Source organism: Epinephelus lanceolatus, chromosome 20, assembly GCF_041903045.1.
Source record: "Epinephelus lanceolatus isolate andai-2023 chromosome 20, ASM4190304v1, whole genome shotgun sequence".
Classification (NCBI taxonomy): Eukaryota; Metazoa; Chordata; class Actinopteri; order Perciformes; family Serranidae; genus Epinephelus; species Epinephelus lanceolatus.
This window is the reverse complement of record NC_135753.1, coordinates 27,039,816-27,061,875: the sequence shown is the minus strand read 5'-3', so window position 1 is coordinate 27,061,875 and position 22,060 is coordinate 27,039,816. Positions and strand designations below refer to the sequence as shown.

Genomic DNA, 22,060 nt, shown 5'->3' with positions numbered 1-22,060 from the left:
AGCTGCTAGGTTGCTCACCTGGCTGCAACTGCGCCGCCATTTCCTTCCATGCTTTGTCGTTCTTTATCATGGTAAAAGCTGGAGGGCATGTCACACAGGCAAGGCTTCTGCTGCCACAACTCGGCAAGGTTTTCCTCTTTGCTGGAATCCCACACTTTTCTTTTAGCATGTCTTGCCTCCATGGCGAGCTGCAATCCGTCTGTGTGTTTGGGTTTAGCGCCAGTGTGTCATTCCATGCTGCATTTCTATTGGTTGGTTGGTAGAGGTAAGTTATAACAGCAGTCACGTAGTGAGATGGTCATCCCAAATTTCTGACAATCGGAATTTTATCCAAGGCTGTCTTTGATCGCATGACAATCACCATCCTTGAACCTCTCTCCCTGTGCGACGTAAGACCACCGTTTTAGAGCCACGACCAAAGATATCGCCACATTTCTTTCACCATGGTCACATTTCGTCTGGCACAGCCCAAAATCACAAAGTGAATACCAGACTTTACAGAGAGCACAAAAACAAGACAACAAGTTTTATTCTGGCTTGCCATCAAGTTACACAAGGAATTAACAATCCATTGCAATATGCACAGATTGTCCCTGAAACCGATCTTTAGGTTTGGCTCGGGACATCCCTATTAAAAATTATACACCACTGTGAAAAATAAAAACTTTATCCACCGCAGCATATGTTCCATGGTGCAACTGCCAAGATAATGCTAGGGTAATTTAACTGAAGCTGTTTTCAAATTGCCCTTGAAAATATGTAGAAATAGAAACAGCATAGAAAATTATGTAAACACAAATGAATGGAAGCATTGATGCAGTAAGTGAATAATTTATTGAATAAAAACTGCAGAGGGAAACATACTAAAGCATAAATGAAGGATGTAAACATATGGACAGACAAAACAGTCTCAGTTTTAATATCCGTGGCCATTTAGAGTTGTTGTTGAGCCTTAATAGAGGTATACAGTGTGAGATACGGCAGTTCTTTGACTGCTTGTCCAAACTGTAAACTTCCAAAGAAATTAGTCATAGTAAAACTTCACACTGTGATGTGCAATCTTTTTCCTGTTGGGAGTTTTCCTTTTGTTGTTTACACTTTGTTCTCCAAGGAACTCCGCTAAATGCTGGCTCCTCTACCACGCTGTCAAAAATAGGAGACTTTGTCTGAGCTTTTATCTCGGCCTGAGCCAAATGAAATGTCAGGCCATCATTTCTCCTCAGTTCAACGCGAAGCCGCACACAACTCAAATCAGCCAGAATGCGCAGCAATTAAGTGCGTCCCCAGAGCGGCGAAAGCCCCCTCTAAGCCCAGGCTCCTGTTACATTGTACCCTGCAGGACGTAACACGTCTATTCAATAGTAGTTCAACTGTTCCTGCTGACCATAGCCCAGGAGGAACATTGGGGTGGTGGAGTATTGTGACATTTGATGGCAGATGTGTTGGTACTGGGATTATCTCTGAAGCAGCCAATATACACTGAGCCAACTTTGCAATTTTCTGAACACAGCACCTGTCTGGACACCAATCACAAAGGGTCTGTGCCTTCTCTATACATGATCACTGGCTTTCTCCGACAATAAACGATTCACAATGACAGGTATTGTTATATGCAGAGGCTCAAAAACTGCATTGCTGCAGGGTTTGGATTCAGATTCAGGTGTTTCAGTCTTTAGCTATAAGAATTCACTTATCAGAATCATGCAAACTTTGCTTCACTCGCTGAAAGGAACTGCATTTGTGGCCCGTATTTGTTAGTTTACTGAATACTGTGTATACAGTGTCAAAAGGCCCTGGGATAATAGGGTTTGTCTGATGAGCCAGTGCCATATGAACTGTTCCTCAGTGTCATGAAGTACAAAACAGTCGCTGGAAGGCAGTGATGAGTTTTTCCTCCACATTTATCCAGTGTTAAGCAGACAAAGCACAGGGCCAGTGGGTAGGCATGTCACGATAAATACTTCTGTTGGATGATATTATGTCTCAGAAATAATTACCATAAATACTATTATTGAGACAATTTTATGCCACCGATATAATGATAATATAAAAGTATAAAAAGGTGTGATTTCAACTAGTGTGATTGTGGCGTCACTGTCAGAAATAAGTAAAACAAAAAACACCTTGCTATTGCTGGCTTGGATCCTCTTTTGCCTTCAATACTTCCTTAATTCTTGGTGGCATAGATTCAACAAGGTGCTGGAAACATTCCTCAGAGATTTTGGTCCATATTGACATGATAGCATCACACAGTCGCTGCAGATTTTTCAGCTACAAATCCATGATGTGAATTGAGATCTGGTGACTGTGGAGGCCACTGGAGTACAGTGAACTCATTGTCATGTTCCAGAAACCAGTTTGAGATGATGTGATCTTTGTGACATGGTGCGTTATCCTGCTGGAAGTAGCCATCAGAAGATGGGTACACTGTGGTCATAAAGGGATGGACACGGTCAGCAACAATACTCAAGTAGGCTGTGATGTTTAAACCATGCTCAGTTGGTACTAAGGAGCCCAAAGTGTGCCGAGAAAATATCCCCCGCACCATTACGCCACCACCACCAGCCTGAACCATTGAAACAAGGCAGGATGGATCCATGCTTTCATGTTGAAATCCAGACTCATCAGACCAGGCAACGTTTTTCCAGTCTTCTATTGTCCAGTTTTGGTGAGCCTGTGTGTGTTGTTGGTTCAGAGATGGTCTTCTGCAGACCTTAAGCAGCTCGTCCTGACCATGTCTGCATGCCTAAATGCATTGAGTTGCTGGCACGTGATTGGCTGATTAGCTATTTGCATATGTGCAGTTGAACAGGTGTACCGGTGTGTGTGTGTGTGTGTGTGTGTGTGTGTGTGTGTGTGTGTGTGTGTGTGTGTGTGTGTCACAAGCAAAAGGAACATGCAAAAATCAAATGATAGCTGAGCTATTAGTCATTATTTTTGATCAAATAATAAGTGGCCTTTAATGTACGTTTTTGCTATAATTCCTTTGTGTCTGAGACAGATTTTGGACTTTCAACCCTGCTTAATTTTGAACTTAATGGTGATCTAAAATTAACTTTAAATTCAAATGACACATAAATACCAATTTCCCTTTATTTACTGGGATGGAAAAGACACATGATAATGGAAGATGACAAGGCTCGTGTGCCACCAAAAATATATCATGAATATATTTGTTGAAATATGTGTTAGTTTTCTAGAAGTTTCCGGACCAAAATGGACCGTAGTTGCTACATTTAAAAAAGTAATTAACACATGTTAATATAAGATTATAGTGGGCCTTGCTTTATAGGAGTGGCCCTAAATCACAGTTTGAGACTGGATGCAAAATTTTGGCAAAGAAAAATAAATGGACCGTAAACTACATTTAAAAAAGTAATTAACACATGTTAATATAAGATTATAGTGGGCCTTGCTTTATAGGAGTGGCCCTAAATCACAGTTTGAGACTGGATGCAAAATTTTGGCAAACAAAAATAAAGTGATGCCTCCTGCAGCCATAGACGAAGCTCCGGGAACACCGGGATGGATGGGCAGGGAGCCGGGCGGTTTACTGTTGAATGGAGGATGAAGTTATTGCAGGGTAAAACTACAAACGACGGCGTTTCTGGCTCTATGCTGGCGGTTAGCGAGCTAACTGTGCCAGTTCCACTGCAAAAGTGCAGCTGCTGGCTACCAGTAAGCCACGCTGTGTTGTCTCTGAAGTGCGGTTTTGAAAGTGAGAATGGCTGCATTCCATTTAGTCTGTTAGTGGTCTGGAACCCCTGCAGTTTTTTTCTGGCATCATATTGGCTAAAATGTTGGTGACATCCTTAACAAACAACATATCGAGGTCATGTCCAGACATCCTACAATGAGTCGACCTAATTACTGACAGGCCCACCAGTGGGTATGGACATTGTGACTTACAAAACAGGTGTAACTAATAACGGCTGCATTTCAGGTGTGCCAGTGCAGGCTCTGGCATGGCCCACTGCTGGCACAGCTAAATGGAATGAAGCCATCATTAATGTTATTAGTCACACCTGTAATTTTCCTGCCATGAGAAGTGTCTGCCACACCAAAATACAGCAGGTCTGAGTGCTGCAGATATAACTGGATTGTTTGTGAAACCAAAACCAAACCACCACAGCACAAAACCACTGGCAAGGAGCCACAGATTAAATTATTGATGAAGCATAGGTTCATTCCATTGTGGCAGGTTCAGGGCTCCACTCCATTGCCGGGAGGTGTTTACTGTAGAAAACAACTCCACAAAGTAAGGTGAGGTGAGTCTTCCCTCCTCCCACTGACTTGCACATTTTTGGCTCATTCAAGAGAAAGGCGGCAGTCAGCCAGCTGGTGTGATATGGTCTTTGCTGGGGTTCTGGTTGCTCGGGAGCCAAACTCTAGTGACTCATCTCCACTCAGGAGGGGAGATGCCAGACACAGTCGTGGTGTTTGTCAGTGAGAGTGAAAATAACCATCTGCGGGCCATCTCGCTAGCATCTTTTATTTACCGACACCACCCTGTCTGGCCTGCTGTCTGTCTGCTGGCTAGCTGACTGGCTGATAAACTGACTGGATGTTTGATTTGCAGGCTGTCTGGATCCTCACTGACTTTGTAGGCTGACTTGCCTGACGCTAATGCTCACTTACCCTCAACGTCTGTCTGATGAGCTCTAAATGACATTAGTGTAAATATTTCCTCTTGAAAACAACCTGCTTAAAACTGTAAAACACTATAAAATATATGACTGACATGCACTGCAGACATGCACACGTGTCAGTGCGTGTGTGGGTATAACCAAGGCTAGCTCAGATTTGGATCTCCACATCAAATTTTTAAAAGTGAAGGGCTGAGACTTGTGGCAAATTGCAAAGTAAGAGACTCCGTGATCAAATTCCACTCTCAATCATTTCATTATTTAGTCTTCTGCTGAAGTCGGGGCTGTTGTATTGACAAAATCCCGTCCCCATGGTCTGTTCTATCTAAAACTCGCCAACCAATTTCCTGATTCCTCTGACTTTTTATCTCGCTCTCTCCCTCTCTGTGTGCTCGTAGCTCACACAGGAAAGATGCACAGAGGCTTTTATTGATGATTTTAAAACAATTTCAATTAATGTTACAGAGGTACATTTTACAGATGGAAGCGTCAAATGATGACTCTGTTATCACTCCTGGTGTATCCATCCTTTATGATGAAGTGCAGCAAAGAGAATAGACAGATCAAACGTGTTTTTTCTTTACTAAGTGAATAATTGCATGATTCTCATCGCTTTGAAATCAACGAGACACGAGTCACTTTCCTGCATCCCGAATAAAGTAATTAAAAGCCTGATAAGTGGGGCATCACATTTTAACGAGTCTACTAGGACCCCTATTTGTGAAGTGACATACTGGCAGTGACACAGGTGAGAGGAGTGACTCTGTGTGTGTGTGTGTGTGTTGCAGACTAATTGCTGTATTTATTTACAGTCGAGGCTTTGGTATTCATTGAAGCACCCCCTGTATCCACAGTGTTGTGGACTCAGGGTTGTTGGGAACGCTGACTGACTGACGTGTTTAAAGGATTGGTTCCACCTGATATTACCTGTCAAACTGTCTGCCATTTCATACTCTCTGCTCAGTCATACTTGAAAGTCGTGTGTGTAGGATTTATGGGGGGTATACAATATGGTATACAATATTCATAACTATGTTTTTCATTAGTGTATATTTACCTGAAACTAAGAATCTTTGTGGGGTTTTTTAACCCTTAGAATGAGCCTTTTATATTGACATATGGAGCGGTCCCACTACCACTGAGTTCCTCATGTCATTCTCATTGGATCTAGTTCTCTTACACACTTGGCACACAGGAGGGGCCTTTCCAAAACCAGACCCTACCCACTCCCACTCCATCTTGGAGTGTCACTCCATTTGTAGTCACCTTCACAGCTGAATGAAGCACCCTACATCAAGGTGTAGGGTGTAAACAAAGCGGCAAGCTCTGGGACACACTTCCGTCTCTGTGGTGGAAAAAGGAGCTGTCATTATATTTGGTAACCATGGAGAAAAGTAAAATTACTACCATTAAATGTTCTTTATATCTATTTGAATTACTTTTATTTGATTCGTGCTGCTGTTTACTGGAAATTTGGTGGCCTAATATCCTTTTGCAATTAAAATAAATAAATGAATTGATAAATGAGTAAATAAATAAATATGTAATACATAAAAGGGAATAAAACTTATCCCTGAGATTCACTGGTGACATTTCTCGTCTGTTTCTTTTGCAAACATCCTCTCGTTTTTCACCCTGATGTTTATAAGCTGCTCGGTTTCTGCAAAACTTCCTGTTACACTTTACTGTAATACAAACGCAGCTATAGTTTTATAGAGACTAGAGAGGTGTATATTAGATGTTAATGTGTGTATGACAATATTAAATGTATATCTTAGTTTGAGCAGTTTACATTCCTTGAGGTAGTCGCGTGAAACTTTATTTGTACAAAGCGTTTTACATGATGAACACATGGTCAGTAAGACGACATCAGTGCAGGCTTGATGTCGGAGGGTTTTATAACCCACTTCCACTCCTCACTAGTTGGTTTGGGACGGCACTCAGTGTGGCAGACAGTCCATGTGAACGTGGACACGGAGTGGAAGTGTGTAGGGAGAGGGTGTAGGAGGTAGTTTGAGAAAGGTCAGAGAAGTTTCAGTTAGTTGCAGTCTGCAGCCTCACCACTAGATGCCACTAAATCCTATACAGTGGACCTTTAAGTTTTTCTAAGAGCTTAACCCAGGCTAAACTGACTTTATATGAACTGAATAAGACTGGGCAGATTAAAATACAAAGACAAACACTACCAACTAACCCATAAATAATACAAAATAGGGCAATTATTTTATCAGTATAAATATTGTAATAATTAATCAAAACAAAGCACCAAGAAACTAATTTAGTCCAAAGAAATAAACAAAATCTCCAAACTCCCCTGAGGCACTTTGTTCATTCTCATTGGCCTCAAACTGTATTTAAGGCTCAGGCTCAATAAGATGTCTCTTCAGCAGCGATGAGCAGCAGCAGCACCCTCCGCACCGCTAATGCAAAGAAATAGAAACTAAATTGTATCTGTAGATGTGCATGCATGCTACAAATATAAACTAATATTCTGCCAACAATAGTAAACAGACTGAATATGATGCATGAGACAAAAGTGACATCATTTATCTGTTTGTTAACGTCTATTTAATGTGCACAAGGTCAAAAGGTCAGTAAACTCAATGAGGAGACAATGAAGTGTAAACGATGAAGAAAACAGGATGATTTGAATCAGCTGTGTGGCGGTGGGCATGGCCATCACATTATTTGTCTTTCATTTGGCAGATAATCATACTAAATTTTGAAGCTACAGCTCCCATAATGCTTTGGGGAAGTTGCCATGGAGTCAGTGATTTGCACTGTAAGCTGCAACTGGAGCCCTGTTTTTTAAAAACTTGTTTACTTTTCGGTAAATTGGCCCCATTAAAGGTTTGCCAAATTATCTATCAGCACTTCCTGTTTAAAATGTAGCCATGGATGGACAGATGACCACCATCACTTTGATGCAGAGGAAAACTTAAAACCGTGATGATCCTTTTTACCCCTGTGATTTCTAAGCAGAGTTACGGACATATTGGTGATGCACATCAGGGAAAATAATCTTGGAAAGTGTTTGTGACACTAAATGTGTATCATGTCTTTGTGTTTAGATTCGACTGGGTTGTGACTTTGAGTAGGAATGCGCATTTTGGAATAAATGTGCAATATGGCACCAAGGGTTTTAGTCTCCTCACAGTTTGACAGCCTCTAAAGAATCAGTGCTCGGTTATCGAGTTTTGATGAATGCTGTAATTTGTATCCGAATTTGTAATAGCTTAATCTGAAATTCAAATTTAGTTGGACGAGAGATTCGCTGAGTGTATCGGAGAGGTGAACATTTATATTGTTTTGTTGTTAACCTGAGGACGGACATAGACTGACTTTAGCTGTTGCTTTAGCACATGATCTTCTTCCAAACTACATTATTCTCAGTGACAGATGAACCACATGAGAGAACTGCAGTCATTGAAGAACTCTTGGGTTTTCAAAGTGGAATTGCTTGGATAATCCTGCATAGATGCAAGGTGGCAGCAGAGGCCTCCTCCCTGCAAACAAAGTCGAATTCTTGAGCTGACTGGAGGCATTAAAACTGGGTTGACATTGATTTGACCCATTTTTACTTGCCTCTTTCTTTATGTAAAACTGCTTAAAACATTTTACTTTGAAAACTGCATGCGGCTTAATCGTGTTTCTTCTTTGTGTGGGTTTGTTCACATTAGCAATGCCGGTGCCAGATCAGCCTGCAGAGCAGGAGAAGGGGGCCATGGTTGCCCCTGTGATGCCAGCCTCCAATGGAGACAGATCTGAGACGGAGACGACCTCCTCCATCCTCGCCTCTGTCAAAGAACAGGTAGGAACTCCCTGAAGAACACGTGTGTTGTACATGTGCCAAACCTGTATTGTGCTTAACTTTGATGAGAAAGGCACATTTTTTTGCTTTAGGTTGCCTCTCTTCCTGTTTCCTCTTCTCTTCCTCTCGCAGCTCTTGAACAGCTTGCGATGAGGCGGGTCAGGAGGTTGTCACTGTTACTCAGGGAAAAAGGCGCTCCGCTGCTTTAAAGTGTTTAAAAGAAACCAAAGATTGATTGGTGCCATGGGAATACGAGAGCGTAATGGATGGAAATGATGGAGATTACGGGGCGAGAGCTGTAGCCAAGTAGACATAATTGAAAAAGTCATTAAAATCAAGGCAATTACTCGACGGGGAGCGTTGGAAGGTAGCTGCAGTGCTGCAAGAGGACAGGCTGGGCCATGAGTCTGCCTGGTTTCAGGTTAGGGGGAGGAATGGGACGAGGGACAGGGAGGAGGACGGAGAGAGGCGAGAGAAGGAAGGGCAGATGGGATGTGAAAGTCACGGTGGGTGGGTTGGTTTGGTGTGAGAAAGGAGGAAGTTGGGAGCGGGACAATAATTTTACTGTTTTTCGTTGGACGCTACTGAAGTAAAATGTTGGACTGAGAAGGAGACGCAGCGAAAAGGGAAAGACTGAAGAGGAAGTTGTGTGTTGTGTAAATGTGTGCAGTTATATCAGTGGACGCTTATTTTCTGTTATATTGAAGTATAAAACAAACAACCTCACACAAACATGAGCACGATGAAAAGGCATCCTAGGTCCAGATTCCCTCTGGGGGAAAAAAAGTACCTCAAGTTCTCACTAATTGCATTTGATGATTTGTGTGTAGCCTTGGACTTACTCCTTTGTGTAATAGAATTCAGTTTCATTTGGATTTAACTCATCAGCAAGTGCACTACACCATAGATTTATCATTTCGCCGATCTACACTGACTCAGAATTTCTCCGTAATTTAATACCACAAAATATTCCATTTACCCTCAGTGAAGGACAAGTGCTGATGGCAATTTACGCTTTTTTTTTTCACCTCGCAAATGGCGTTCGACGGCGCCTGGTGTGGACGTATATTATGTGTGTGTTGTTTCTCCACTAGAGAACCTCTCAGTGCTCTCACATTACTGAATCATTGAAGCATGCAGGGTTTAGTCAGATCCATGCTTTGGACCAGATTTGAACCCGCAGCTCCCCCCCGCCTGTTGGGAGAGCAAACGTACAGAAGTTACCCAAAAGAGAATAAATCACAGACATGTAGCCGTTGTTGAAGCCTTATTTTCTTCTGCAGTGCGACAGCTCTGAAAACTCCTCCCCTGAGGAGAAAAACTGTTTTTGAAAATTCAGAATTAGTTCATTGTTCATTCATCTGAAGGCACAAAGAACGCCTTTGCACCCGGATTGTGAGCAAAATTTTATGGTTTTATGTTACAATAAGTCTAATCAGCTCTACATGGCAGCACACTGGATGGTTGGAAGCTGCAATGACTCCTGGGATGGTTTTTTCTCCCCTATCAGAAATGTGTCAGTGCTCCAACAGTCCTGAACCATGAAGCATATTTGATTTAGTCAGATCCATGTGGTTTTACTGATCCACACCATACTAATGCATCATTGATACACTCCTTCACCGTGGGGTTTTTTCCTCCAATCAAACACATGTGTTGCCTCAGAGCCGCTCACCTTGATGTCTGGCAGTGGGGAAATAAATAAGGCATTCTTGATGACGTATCCTTGAGCAAGATATGTGACCTCCAGGTGCCCCGTTGGAGCTGATTACTGGCCAGCAGTAGAATACAGTGGCCAGTAGATACTAACAAATATAAATGGCTTCACAGTTACTGCATTAGTAATGTTTTAGAGACAGTAGATTGAAATTCATAATCAGTTTAATGAGGTCAGAGTAGAAATCAAACTGTTGTTTCTCCATAAATAGTGCTGGCACTCACATTTGGAATTTATGTCATTTCACTTGATCAGTACTTACAAAGAAGCGAATTCTCCCAGTCGACCAATAGTCATCATTTAGGGCCATTAGTCGTCTAATTGTCCGCATGTTTACGATGTTGATTTAATTATGAAATGATATATTTTGGTGGTTTGAGTTGAAGGTGTGAGAAAGAATAGTATCAGTAACATTGTTAACACTGTGCTACATTACAGAGAAATACAAAACCAGACTAATGAACCTTCATTAATATAGGCCTATATTTTATCTACAAGTGCACGTCACACACTGAGCGAGCCGCCTGTTAATGACGCTGTGGGCTAATGGGCATGTAGCTACTTCCATGTTTCAGATGATACGTCATGTTTGTAGTCGACCAATGAAGATGAGTTTACATATCACCTTGGGTTCGTCTTTCACCTTCTCAAAATGATCCCACACTTTGGATTTCCTGCCTGACATGTTATTAACTAGCCTGTGGAATAACCGCAGGTACCAGCCCTGGAAATTAACATGAGTGTGGCCACTTCCTGTGTCTGTCCTTTCAAATTAAATTCCCACATGGTCCAATCATATAGGTTTTGATTTATTTTGACAAGGCGCAGCTCCTAATAGAGTTTCATGTTTATTTGTTTTTGTCTACGACTAAGCGACCAATGAAATCTTGCCAACTAATGACCTTTCTGGTCGACTAATGTTTGGTCAGCTATAGGGCATTAACGACTTTGATTTTTTTTCAGGTCGACTTATCTGTCAATAAAGTCTAAGTCGAGTCGACAAGTCATTTGATGATGTCATCACATTGATGCGGCGGAGGAAAGTGAAGTATCTCCACACATGTGATGTCTGTCTGTCACTCTCAAGGCCCGAACATACTTGGGCGTACTATTAGCGGAGCGGACTCCGCGAGGAATGTCCGCAGTCATTCGGGCTTTCATAGTCGAACGCGCTTCTGCGTTGTAGTTTCCTGTAAAAATGTCTGTGAAAAATCCCCGTGATGTGAAAAATACATGCCGAGCAGTCACTGGTGCGCCGAGCGGAGTCCGTGCGATCGTAAAATCTGAGCTTTGCGCGCACAGGGCTTGCGGACGTCCGCTTTGAGTCCGCACGGACCTCCGCGGAGTCCGTTCCACGTACGTTCAGAAGCAACGATTGCATTCCGTACAGAAGCACACACAGAGAGAGAGAGAGAAGGAAAAAACACATGACTTGTCGACTCCTCCCAGGGGGTGTCAGCTTGTGCCACTGACGCCGACACGTAGACAAATTGACTTTTCTGTTAATGCCCTAGTCAGCTATTAGGGGGCAGCTCGACATATATGTTTACCACTTTTTTCCAGGTTCCACAAACCTACGAAACTCTTTCAAAAGATTACTGATAGAGTTGTTCCAGTGTGATACCAGTATCCCAAATGCCTCCAACACAGCCTACAATGCTGGGTATTGGCGAGTACACTATGCCCTGACCTGATACCATGTACTTTAATGATAAATTTTAAAGTAGTTTCACGCCCTAATAAAACAGCAATTTCTCCAGAGATCAGTTACTCACCTTTGTAGCCTGCACAGCAAGTTGTGCTGTGCAGCTACTGGCAACTACCTGTTACAGCGCAGTGAAGAAGAATTGGTTTCCAGTAAATATGTCAGCTGTTAGCAAAATGCTAGCATTTTTGGTATTCATTCTGTGTATGTATTTGTGCCTGATTTACAAAGTGTTAAACCTGGGCCACGCCAAACAACCTTGCAATCAATTTAAATCCATACAGCGTTAGTAGTATATAAATGGTATATATATATATATACATATATATATATATATATATATATATATATTATGCAATGGTATGGGATCAGTGCTCGGTTCTGGCTAATATGCAAGGTCAGGTATCGGAATAGATATCAGGAATTATCTCTAATAATTGATAATTTCACAGTTGCTGTTTATTCTGTATTAGTCTAACGATTATTTTCTAGAGTACGCTATTTGTTTATTGATCTAGAAAATATCAGATAATGTATAAAAAGTCGATCAGTGTTTCCCAAAGCCCAAGAGGACGTCCTCAAATGTCTTGTCTTATATCCACAACCCAAAGATATTCAGTTTACTGTCACAGAGGAGTGAAGAAACCAGAAAATATTCACATCTAAGAAGCTTGAATCAGGTTTTTTTTTGTCTTGAAAATATCATATTAGGCGTGTTTAATGTAATAGTTGACAACTTATTAATTAACCCATTTATCACTGGAGCTCTTTTAGAATTTCAGGAGACACAGTGTTTCTTCTGCAGTCTCTGCCTGCAGCCATATTGGCGTTCCTTTGTTTGTGGTCCCACAGAGCTGTAGATACGGTAGTGTGCTTCTATATGATACACTGTTTACACAACTCCATGGTATGTCATGAATAAAACATGTCCATATGAGGCACATATTAATGTCTGCACAGAATAATTGATTTTATGGATGACACAGAGGTGTGGTATTGTGGGATAGTTTTGATATCTATCATATATTAAATATGCTACAGTTTTTCATTGATTTCTGCCCAGTCCACGATGTGTGGCTTTCTGTGTGCACTCCCTGTGCGTGCATCCATTTGCACGTGTGTAACGGATGCATTTTGTACATGTGTGGTAAAAGGTTAATTCTAAATATAGCTCTCATGCTCTCTCCGCCACACACTGACATTCTCTGTCCAGGTGTGTGTGTGTGTGTGTGTGTCCCTGCATACGAACATTACTCCAGTAACCCAGCAGGCCCACTCCCATTGCGGCACATCATCATGCCTAACACACACCTCTCTCCACTATGGTGTCCCGTCGAGGATACGCACATGGCTTGGGTTCCATTTAGTCGACGCCATCTGTCTGCTTTTGAGTGTGTGTGTGTGTGTGTGATGCTGGTGGTTAAGTAAATTGTGACATGTGGTATGTTCATGTTAGTGAAATGATTTCCAGCCACTGTAGCCCTGGGGTTCATTAAATTATTTCAAGAACGAGACACAATTAGAATGAGGAAGTAGTTTGACGAAGAATTCACGCAGTGTTTGGTAAATGTACGGAGATGATGGTGGCGTAGATCGTCTGTGATGCCACTCATAGGTGTATGAAGGGATGCTTTAAAGCTCCGAGTTAGGCTTACTTGCTGTTGTCTTTGTCAGTTAGTGGGCCAGGAAATCTACATTTGGGAAACAGGATGAATCTTAAGTATAATTGAGGTGATAAAAGCATGTTGCTGCTGCCTTAATATTGAGTTTACACTGTATACCTCTCCCTCTTTATTCTGAACTCGGCAGATGCGTCACCAGAGGAAACTAATTGAACAGGCATCTGATTCCCCATGATCATATTCACATAATAACTTGCTGAAAGCACGTCAGAGCTTCACACCATGAAGAAAAGAAACACACTGAAAACCCAAGAAGGCAACACCACTGATACCTGCAGCTTAAAGGGATAGTTTGGATCTTTTGAAGTGGGGTTGTATGAGGCACTTATCCACAGTCAGCGTGTTACCTACAGTAGATGTCAGTCAGCATGCCCCGCAGTTTGGAAAAGCAGGTAGGAGTACTGACACGGAAGCTAAGCGATGTGCTGCTGGGGAGGGGTGAGCTGCAAAGTATATTCTAACCAACTAAAAAAAAAAAGCAATATCAGTAAGTGTGTGCTGTATTTAGAATATTTTCACAGCTTTACATTGCTGTCAGACAGCGATTTCTGTCAGGGAACATGAGCCGTTGTATCGCTCTCTTCAATACCAGACTCCATTGAGAAAAACAGTGATTTAACATTGCTGAACAGAGGAGCTGCTGGTGTACTGCTGCCTGGATCGTACAGTTAGTTTGTGTTATTGTGTGACTTGTGTGTTTAAAAGGGTTAATTCGGATTCACCAAAGTCACACAATAACACAAACTAACTAACTAATCGAGGCAGTAGTACACCAGCAGCTTCTGTTATCAGCCAACTAAAATCACTGTTTTTGCCAATGGAGTCTGGTTGCTTTGACGAGAGCATAGATGGGAAGCTTTTAACCTCTTCCCTGTCCAATTTATCATTCTCAGGGAACACCAAATAGACTCAACAACATAAATACAAGTAACAGAATTAAAAAGAAAATGCTGCATTTGACATCCAAAGGCATAAACCAGCACTAAGCACCTTACTGTTAGTCGTTATGCAGGTCATACATGACATTTATCAGTCAACTGATCAGAGCCATTCTGCAGCTAAACCAGCCGTTACATTAACACACAACAAGACTCCTTTTTTCTCTGCTCAGTAACATCCCCTGCTTTATCCAGATCCAAGGCGAATTCATTATATACATGAAATTAAAAAGCTTATAGCCTGCGGTCAGGATGCTTTTGTTTTGGCGGGCGCAGCACTCAGCTTTGTCTCCTGGGCTCGATCATGGCGACAGGTCTGAAACTTGGCGTGTCCATTTCTCTCTGTACTACACTCATCATTGCTGCAAACCCCCCTGTTTTTGCCCCGGGGTTGCTGAAGGTGTGCCATGTGTCCCCTCCAAAGCACGTGTCCCTCTTGCCAGGAAGCCACACAGAGGTTCACAATCCCCTTAAATGTGACTTGATGAAGTCGTATTGGGTTTCAAACCTCATAATCAAATCATCATGGCGGTAATTACAGCAAAAATGCGACTTAAGTTGATTATTCATATTTACAAATGTATCATTAGGGGTCAAATTAAATATGCACAACTCAGAGAGCTCAACAGGAAATGTGCCTCATGCAAAATCTCCTCATTCTGAGATAAATGTCAACTGGCTATCTCCCTTGTTAGATTTTTCATATTTAACGGAGTCTGTGCTACAGTTGGAGCCATTCAAGTTTCTCAAGACGCTTTGCACTATGTTGCATCACGTCTTGCCTCAGGAGAGCTCTGCAGAGACCAATTTAACCAGTGCTGATTTGCTCCACAATCTATCAGTTTTCTGCATATTTTCATTTAGCTGGAGTTAATGTCCTGCTCTGTTTCTGGAATAAGCCCCAGCAATTTAACCTTGTTTATTGCTAAATTATAATTTGCATGTTGTGCGTGTTTTGCTTTATCCCTGACTGATATTGACTGATTCCTCCCTATAACGAGTTTAATGAAAGCTGTTAAACTTGTTGTTCAGAACACCCAGCGGCCAGTTAATCTTTCCTGAGAAAAATACTCCGGGGTGAAAGAGGTGATGCTTTGTATTCTTTCCCCCTGTGTTTTAGCATCTGGCCAATTAATTGTTTTAACATTACACTATATTATTGATAGACTGGTCAGTTGGTGTTTGGCAGCAGGGTGAAAATGATAAGTTATTGAGCAGTCATAGCAAAAATCCTTTGGAAATAAAGAATATTTTTAGGGTGTTTAAAAGACTCCAGCATGTTATGTTCCTTTAGATCCTGCTGGCTGCTCGACTGAAGACACGAGCAGAGCTTTTCATGTCTGAATGCTGCCTTTTAAACCAAGTGAAGTGAGCTCTGTCTCTCACGTTGGTTGAGTCATTATTTTGTGCTTTTATTAGCTTTTAGTTGTTATTGCTGAAAGGGGCCCTGACTGTGCTTATTACAACACATTTTCCTTTTTTCCTAACCCTAAAATTATAGACTCCCACCTGTGATAATGCATCGAGCACCATCTGAATGCATTTGATATTGTTATTTTACATATTCAACTTACTTTATTGTGGAACAAATCACTGATGTTAGCTCCCAAAGACTACTGTGATTATATATGTCTGCCTGTGTGAGGTCATGGCGGACAGGGAGGAGCGTGGTTTTGTGATCAAGATTTATTAGCTTGGATCGGGGTAGTGCTGCTTTCAGACTGTTTTTTCTCTTTGAATATAATTACTATTACTGTATTTCTTAAGTGTGTCATCACCTGAAAATAAGAATTGTTGTGTTTTTGTTACCTTAGAAAAAGCCGTTTATATCTACATAGGGAGCGGGCTGTCATTCACAGAGTCCGCCATGATGCACCACCATGTTTCTACAGTAGTCCAGAATGGACAAACCAAACACTGACTTAAATAGGGCCAATATTTTGTGTCAGCCACCATGTTTAGCAGCCCCCTTGGTTTAAATTACCAGAACACTTGTTTAGAAGAGGAGGAGACCTCTGCGGATATCTCAGCTTCTGGTAAAAATCTCCTTAACATCGATAAGATTTTAATGATACTACTGCTCTTACCGATACTGCTTATTGATCTGGTACTTTGGGCCTGTCCCAACACCCACACTTCCCCTAGAAATACCCACTCGCACTTGGTTGTGCGCTTTCACGTTAAGTCTAGTGGTGTCCCAAAACAGAATCGAGGTGTGGAAGTGGTTTCCAACTCTTAAAATCTGCCCTAGATTCCAAGGGAGCCCCGACCCACACTTACAACGAATTGGAAGATGAAATTTCCCAGAACACCTTGCGAAGTCAGCAACTTCGGCAAGTTTTGGAAAACAATTTGTTACTGTATGATCGGAATGTTGGCTATACAAACAGCAGATGGTTGGACTAGCGTAAACTCATCAGCAACTTGGTTGAACACAGCGTCAAAATATTTAAACAAATCAACTTACCCGAACAAAATTGATCAGAACTAGAAGACGTTGTAGGCGCCTCCTGTTTTTAGCATTTCTTCTCCGTTGATTCGTCAGACAGAAGAATAAACATAGCACACACCACAAAACAAGCGCTGGAGCCGGCATTTTCATTGCGTCGTTACTGCGCGTGACGTATGCCTGCATGCCGGCCACGCCATTTTGCGTGAAGTGGTGTCCCGTTCCTTAGAGAAAGATCTCTACCCTAATATTTCTCACTTCCCTCATCCAGGGTTATCTCGCAAATGAGGGCACTCAATACCAAGTGGAAGATTTAAGGGGTAGAAATGGAACTGGCCCTTTAACTTTACTCTCATCGGTTCTTTGGGTTTTTTTTAAGAGAAAGAAAATGAAACAAAATAAGAGAGCCTTCCAGCATACAAAATCCTTCTGTCCTGGAACCCTCACAGTTGATAAGGAAAAACTCCCCAAAAACAGGGAGATAAATGCTAAAAACCTCAGCAACCCTGAGTGAACTACTATTATAGACTATAACTTACCTGAGATAGATGGGGTGATGGGAGATGAGCTACGTGCTTGGTGGTTCCTGCCCTCACATGCAAAGGAGTTGTTGAATTTGTGGCAACAAGCAGTGTCGGCATCAACTCTCCAAAGGTATAACCATACTTTGGAGCGTTTTGCTCTCCATTGTCACTGAGAGCAGGGCCTCTGTGTGTGTGTATGTGTGTGAGACACAGAGTGGCAGAGCTGGCCGACACAGAGAGCTCTCCTCTGGATTGAATAGCAAAAATGCATCAGTGACGAATATCTTGATCTTACTGCAAATTAGAACCAGACTTGGTGACATAAAATAGGAATATATCTATATTGGAATATATCTTCTGAATTCCTTCAGTACCAATAACGTTGGAGATTATCAGTATCATGGTCTTAAATAATTCAGCCCAGGGGCCTGTTTAATACCTGGTTTTGGGACCTATGAACATCTGGATCTTAAGTTATCAGAGAAAAGGTGAGCACACATTAGCAGGTGCTGGGCCAGGGGCCTGTCTGTGACGTGCTGAACAATGTTGGAGATTTTTAATGTGAAACTGCTTCTTCAGTGTTTTTAACCTCTTGAACAATGAACACTGCAGGAATCCTAACTGGGAGAAGCTTCAGCTGGTTGCAGTCTGCATTCCTCATCACTAGATGCCACTAAATCCCCTTAAATCCCACACACGGCTCCTTTAAGCAGTTTAATTATTAGCTTAAGTATAGTTAAGCACGATGTTATTATCGGCATTCTGTGAGTCATATTTGGGAGGGTCGATACATGGCGGAGGAACAAAGCAAACAGAAAATGTGAGACTGGCAATGAGCTGACATGTGACAGTTGGTGAAATCATAGTTATAAAGACACATTAAAATGTACAGTGTTCACATAACAACACATTTGCATTAAAATTACAGGCAAGCAATTACAACGTGATTCAACATTTGGACAAACAGTGTGTCACATTACAGTTCTCTAACATATGTGCGCATGCTTGTTTTCAGTCTGGGGTTAAGTGGAGCTAATATGATGGCTAAACCCGTCTCCAGTAATGACTCATGCTCTGTGTGTATGTGTGTGTGTGTGTGTGTGTGTGGTAACAATGGACCTCCATATTCACTGGCATTAATAGTTTCAGTGTCATTAACAAAGTTACAGTATTTGCCATCACTTTCATCATCCATACTTTTCCTCGTCCACATTTACAGAAATACTTGCTCTTTCTGCATGTTGTTGAACTGCACTGTGTTCATCCTGCCTTGAGTTTGTTGCATGCAAGCTGAAAGTATCCACAAACCACTCGAGTTATCAAGAGTTCGCAACTGATGGAGGGTTTCAGTTTGCGTATTTGAAAGGAGCAAGGGCTTTTTCTGAGCCAAGGGGGTAATGTATTCTGTCCTCTAGACTGCTGGTTATTCTCCAGACTCCATTTCTTCGCAGGAGTTTGAGTGCACTTCACTGGCCTTTAGAGTGAGCTGAAAACTTTCTTCTCACTAATATGCTCTCACTGAGCTCGACGGCTGTTGTGCTTGTTGACTGTACATATTCACAACGCTTTGACTCTCTCCAACACGTATAGACGCTGCTTTCAAAGCGATGTTGTGTGTAGGTGTGTAGCGTGTCCTAATAGACTTCTCTGCTTCTCTGCCTCACCGTCCATCTCTGCCACTCCTGTCCTCTCCCCTTTATCGATACCCTGTCTATTGCTGGGGTTGACAGCTGTGTTCTGTAGCTGGGATGAATTAACTCCATCTCAGGGTCAGAATGATGGGGAAGAAATGAATCCTCCCACACGCCCACGACTATCAGATACAGCAGCTGATGAGTCTCCTGAAATTCCAGCATGACACGAACAGGGAAAAACATGTATATGACAACAATTGTGATGTTTTGAAGGTGCTGCGTGGGTCTGTGGTGCCCGAAATCTGACATGTTAGACCATGTTAACTTTCAATATATGCAAAAGAAATTGGAAATTGTGACATTTTTTTTGCCGCCATAACAGCATAATGCATTCCCTTTCTGCTGTGGCAATGGTTAAGGCTGAAATGACACTGTCATACCGCCTTACAGTTAGAACTTTGACAGCACATTCAGAGAGTGGATGTGCCGGTTCAAAGCTTTTTGTGCTTTTGAACCTATCTGCTGGCCCCTCTGCCAGTGGTTTTCAGGCTGAAAATTGGGTTCGGTGCCTCTTTCGCTCTGTGTGTGTCCTCAGTGTCCTTCAACATTTGTCTCTTTCACTGTGCCAGTGTGGGAACAGATCATTTAGCCAGCGGGCATACAGTCTGGACTGTGTGTGTGTAAACTGTGCGTGTGTCTGGACTTATTGCACATTTGTATTGTATGTACTGTACCCTGGCTGTGTGTGGGCCCGCACCGTCTTGCCTGCCTCTGCCTTTGTGTGTGTGTTAAAGTGTGTAAGTCATGTGGATAAGTACCCTGTAATCTAAGAGATGGTTGTCTGTTAGGTGGGGAGGAAATCGTCCAGCTCTGCCAGTAAACACACTCAGCAGGAAAGAAGGAGAGACACGGATGCTTTATACACACACATGCGCACACACAGACACAGGTATTGGATTACACTGTGAAGCCAAACCTGTGTTGCTGCAGTGAAGCAGGTTTCAAGCAGACATTCATTCAATACAGAGTGTCCAGTCTTGCAGTGTGTTTCTGCGGCCTTCAGAGCACCTGATTCACCCACAAATGCCAGGTGCAGCTTAAATGTGAGAGCTGTGTTCCTGATGGTGACTTGTGGCTTTTAGATGAAGCTAAAAGCTGCCAAGGTGACTTGTAACGATTTTTATGCAAGATGGAGTGGGAGGTGTGTCGCGGTAGCAGCATCCCCTTGCCATTTACTCACTGACAGAGCATCTGTGGGAGACTGGGGCAGAAAAGGGTGGTGTTGAGCTGCCTCACCCTGGCTGTGGCTGGGGAAGAATTATTAGTTGGCCCGAAGGCTGCTGTGCTCCTTGGCTATGTTGTTGGTGTGCAGCTGAGTGTGTGTGTGCGTGCGTGCACGAGCTCGGGGTTTGTGTCTGCCAGTGGTGCTGCAATGTTCCATTTAGTCAACATCACCCAGCCAGCACCCCCAACTGTACTGTCACCATCATCATAACTGGCAGCTGGCAGGCTACATGCTACTGCAGCTGCCACGCTTTGGGCCAAAGAGAGAGGGAACAGGAAGAGAGAGAATGAGCAAGAGCGATGAGATGAAACGTGAAAATCGTGCAAAAATATGTGTGTGAATAACAGAGGGACGGGGACCGAGAGGAGGTGAGGAGATGTGGGATGAGAGAGAGTGAGAGCGAAGGACACAGGGCACAGGTAGAAGATGCAGTGATTTGGAGAATCTGTTGGTAAATTAATTAAATGAGAAAGAGAAAAGGGAAAAAGTGGAAGAGAGGGCATGAGAGAGGGAGCGAACAGAGCGAGAGCCGAGTTTCAGTGGCAGCCATCCAACACCCAGCACTCTGAGACAACTACCAAACCAGACTTGCCAATTACCGTTTGAAGGTCAATCAGTGAAAGTGGAATCACAGTACAATGCTGTTTGTACACTCTCTGTGCAGGGGATAAATGATCCAATACAAACACTCTGAGACTTCTGGGAAGCTCACCAAAAAACAAAAAAAACAAACTTTCTCAGGGAAAAACAACCACAGAGAGAAAACTTTTCCATCAAAGCTGATGTAGGATAAGTGTATGCTTACGATATACAGCTTCCTAGAAATAGCTCTCCCTCATCTGCTGTTTGTGCCAATAATTCAGGTGTGAATCACTCATTTCATCATGATATGATATTATATTGAGATTCTTTGGACAACAATACAATATTTGCTGATATCACAAATTCCGCCACGACACAATTTCGATTTACTTCAAATCATGGGCCTGTATTTGATATGAGACGATATCATACGCACCTTTAACACAGTCAGTTACAGAAGAAGCTGTCACCCCTTGCTTTCTTGCTTTTTAAAAGATAAAGACAACACATTAATGGTTAAGTGCAATTAAGTCCAGTTAAATTGACTCGACTGATACACATAAAACAGTTAATGGGATAAGTTAGCCTTCAGGCTTTCTTTCAGAAATCTTTTTATATTAACCCAAAACATTATCTTTTTCCTAAAACTTCAGGGCTATCTGGTTTAACGCCCTGAAGGCAGACTTCTCCCAACAGCCATAAAACATGGATTAACAACAGGATCATTTAACCAAAGTATAAAATTCAAATCAGTAATATTTGTCAAGATTAATAGACCAAACTTAAAAAAAAAAAAAAGTCTCCATTATTAGCTGAAGGCCTCCTTTCCACATAGTTCCACGAGGTCCACGTATTCCTATGAGAATCTCTGTGATCTCCGATGTGTTTGCGAAACTCCTCCTTCCACTTTTTTTTGTTGGTCCCGAATGAGCCTCAAGTAAAAATTGAACCTTTGTGGCAGGCTTTGGACAGACGTGTGCATCGTGCCACAGGAAGTTAACATTAAAACGATTTAGCTGACAGATTGATGAATGTAATACAAAGTCAAGAGTTCTACGACATGTTCAGCTAACTGACATTGGTAGCG

At 42.2% G+C, this 22,060-nt stretch overlaps 1 protein-coding gene across 2 annotated transcripts in view; it reads left to right on the top strand.

Annotated features, from left to right (window-relative positions):
• ctnnd2a (catenin (cadherin-associated protein), delta 2a) overlaps positions 1–22,060 on the top strand; it is a 374,464-nt gene that overhangs the window by 44,728 nt on the left and 307,676 nt on the right. For both annotated transcript variants that reach the window (XM_078162769.1, XM_078162768.1), the window contains exon 2: positions 8,327–8,457. In XM_078162769.1, coding sequence (XP_078018895.1) covers positions 8,329–8,457 — 129 coding nt within the window. In that variant the 5' untranslated portion in view covers positions 8,327–8,328. The remainder of the gene's footprint in view (positions 1–8,326; positions 8,458–22,060) is intronic.